Genomic DNA, 3,736 nt, shown 5'->3' on the forward strand with positions numbered 1-3,736 from the left:
CGGATTACTCAGCCTAATGAAGCGCGGATTGGAATGATCACTGTAAACAGAGAGCAGTTAGTTGATTGCTTCAGCCAAGATACTGGTTAAGAAGATATGTCTGAACTTTTGCACATCAGTTCACTAGCTATATTGATGAATATTGGACAATATCATCATAGCAAAACAATCGGATATATGTACTATTTGTGAGAGAAGAGTGACCAATGGCTCTCACACTTGGGCAATCTCTTTCTCTTCGATTATTGTTTCAAGTGATATGCCTCGTTATGTGAATTAATTTACTATTATACTGAGTATTTTAACTTGTGTGACAATTTTCCCTGGCTCAACTCTTTCATCATACGACGTGTTGTTAATTAATAATGTCGCTTATCAAAAATTAAGTCATTTGTTGATGATCTGCTCCTTATGCTTATTATATACATAGCTTGCTTATGTAAAAAGTGATGAATTCATGTCCTTCCGCAATTGATAACACTGTTTTTATACATTGTTGTAAATGATAAGAAAGAAAGATTTCAAAAAAGTTTTTTGTGGCGGTTTTCTTTTGTATGAATGTTGTATATTCCCATTGAAAATTTTGATATTTTAGTAAGATATTTTAAGAGTACTTATAAAGTCATCACATTCATTTTGAAATTTTTTATAATCAATCATATTATCCATTCACAGGAGGGACAATAAAGAAAATGTAGGAGAGAAATGAATTTAACTGCAAATTGAGCTTAAGCATTTGACACAGTTTTAATAATTTAATGCTAACAAACGTTTTGAGATGTTTTGCTGAATAATTGGCAGTCTCTAAAAGTCAAATGTCATTTCCAATTTTGTGGGAATCATCGTTTCAACTTGCTGCAAATATCTTACCAAACACATGAGAAAGCGATTTGATTGAAATTTCCGGTAGCTCCAACAAAATAGTTGTTAGATTGCTCCAAATAGGTTACATGATGACCATTTCGTTGATTTGCATCATTTATTGCTCATTCATCTCTATTTACTATAATTTATCTTTTACTTACCGCTCAATGACAGCAAGCCATCTTCCATTGAAATTGCTTCAGAAATTTTGTCTTGACTACCTACCATTCACTTTCAACTACATATTTTCCAAAGTCATCTCACAATTTGTGTTACAGAAAATATTTTTGCTGAAAAGATACAAGTTCTCTTCTGCTGAAAAGAATAAGATTTTATAGTGCTGAAATTCTGTGATATAATTTTTGCTTGGATTTCATACAACCATTTGATTCACACCATAGTTCCATTTGATCATTATCACTTTCTTTTACATCTTATCAATGGATTAAAGGTAACAATTTCCTATTAAAAATTGAAAATTTCTAATAGTTTCATTACTGCCTTGCTGACCCGCCCACGAAAGGATAGAATTTTGCGGATTTAGCTAAAGCCCGGTAAAATAGTCCAAAATACTAATAACTCATTCTCATTAGAGTTTAGAAGAACTGATTTATTTGCTATGTATATGTATTCTTTCATTGCACGATGAAGAAGGAAATACTAATTGGATCAATTAGGACATCTTAAACTGCATAGAATGTCCAATGGACAAATCTTAATTTTATGTTTTGCGGGTTTTGACAGTCAAATGTGTGCGCTCAACAAACCATATAAGACTTTTTGCTTCCGATTAGCTTGAATGGTTAATTTTTGCTCTAACAAGACTAAAGTTTATCATACTTTCCTTGCTGCCTCCAACAAACCATAAGTAAGCATTTATTAATTTTTCACTTCTCTAAAAGTGTCCGAAGATGGCTTTATTAAAAACCGAATGGAATGTAGAATCTAAGGGAATTCTATTTGTTCATCTGTCCTTATATTTTATCAATATCATTTCATTTTTTATTATGAACATAGTTGTTTAACGAAATATTGAAATTCGTAAAAGTTATTTCGTACCATTCTGACATCACTTTTTAGCATTAAAGGATAATAGTTTGAGTTTTCGAATGTATCCTTTTGTTGCTTTTTCTGTTCAAGTGGCATTTGGGATATTTAATTAGCTTAAAATTGAAAGATTGGCAGGCGCAATTAGTTCTTGACAATTATCAATAAAATATCACGAACAAGTCTTTTTGATCTGTTGCACTTCAATCGCAATTAAAACTCAGCAGTTGAGCGAATTTCTGAGAATCATATTTAAAAATCCTTATGAAATTGAATTACCGTTTAATATTCCCTGCAACAAAATGTATAATGTATTTTAAATGCAAATGTGAGTGTTGTGGTACAATCTTTTATCTCAAAATATTGGTCAGCTCTTCTCTTAATGAAAATTCACATATTCAAAATGATGATACAGTCCTTTTGCTTGCTATCTCAAAAGATAACAAATGTTGACAGTTAATTTAGCAACCACAAACTTTTGTGATTTTTCATTTGATCAAATCAATACAGCCAACAAAAGAGATATTTTTAAGGTTATACTCTTTGCAAGAAATATCAGAAAAATGAAGGTTGAAAAAATGTCCAAATCTTTTAATTTTTATCATTTGGAAGGAACAAGAATAGAACAAGTTTGAAATTAATTTTCCCATTAATTATCAGGTTATACATGGGAATGAATTTGAATTGAAATGAATTGAAATTGTCAAATTATACACAGGAATGAATTTGAAGTATTCATTATCTTATTATCAGAAAGTTAACTGTACTTCTATGATTAATGTTGTTGCGTTAGACCGAAGAAGATGTCGTTATTAAATTTATTGATAGAATAAAATTGAACAAATGACGAGAAATTTCAGGGCAGTCAAGAAATGAAAATACCCACTGATTTCCACTTCACCGAACACATTCTCATCCTCTTGATTGCCTCGCAAATTCCTGTTGTCGCAGCAACGACGGGACCAGCTTTTGGCAATGATGAAAATTCAGCGGGGCATGGCATTCAGTATGGTCGAATGAATTTTTCATGCTTCAATGGTGGCTCATTGATTAATGTTAGCTATTTCGTTTCTAAACAATTCACAAAGAATTTGTCAGTGTTGCTTGACGAGAATTTATTTCTAACAATCTTATTACTTTTAACTTCATCCTTTTGAATTTTCCTCTAAGTTTCTCTTTTTTTGTCATCTAAATTTTTTTCTGAATTTCGAAGTAGCTACTGAAGGAAAACATTAATAAAGTGAAAGGCTATGAAAAAGCGATTGGAATTCAGAAGAGGATTAAAGGTTTGATTCAGCTAAATATGATGCATTGATTTGGTTCGTTCAGTGGTTAAAAATCAATAAAGGATATTTTTGATTTTCGAGTATTTCGTTTTTTAGTTTTGCGAATGATTTAGAAGTACAATTTGGTAAAAGAAAGATGCATATTCGGCCAAATGAAATAAGAAAATTGTTAGATTTTTCCTCGTCAAATTATCATTCCTGAGGAATATTTTTCCGGAAAGATTCTAAATAGAATCTGGAAAAGTTGATAATAACAAATATATTTTAGAACATTTTGCTAACTTCCATTGTTTCAAATGGTTCATCTCACGAGGAATCTAGCATCTCTCATTCTGTCTTCAATATTAATATTTGGACTATGCAAACTGACCTCAAACTTGTCTTGCAGATTGAGCTATAACTCTGACAAAAAAGAAATACTAAATGGAATGTATTGATGCACTGAAAATACCGATATTAGCAATTTTGCTGACAAATTGCAATAATAGAGGCTAATTGATCTAAATGTTTGCATAAAACAAGTGTTGTAATTAGAATAA

The 3,736-nt window shown here is 30.9% G+C and overlaps 1 protein-coding gene across 1 annotated transcript; it reads left to right on the forward strand.

Annotated features, from left to right (window-relative positions):
* Positions 1-2,783: 2,783 nt before the first annotated feature.
* On the forward strand, positions 2,784-3,597 carry LOAG_04122 (hypothetical protein; the record flags this gene model as incomplete). Its single annotated transcript, XM_003139659.1, has 2 exons — positions 2,784-2,966; positions 3,466-3,597. 2 exons carry the CDS (start codon positions 2,784-2,786, stop codon positions 3,595-3,597), a joined length of 315 nt encoding a protein of 104 aa, XP_003139707.1.
* Between the last annotated feature and the right edge of the window lie 139 nt (positions 3,598-3,736).

Source organism: Loa loa (assembly GCF_000183805.2).
Source record: "Loa loa unplaced genomic scaffold supercont3.86, whole genome shotgun sequence".
NCBI classification, from domain to species: domain Eukaryota; kingdom Metazoa; phylum Nematoda; class Chromadorea; order Rhabditida; family Onchocercidae; genus Loa; species Loa loa.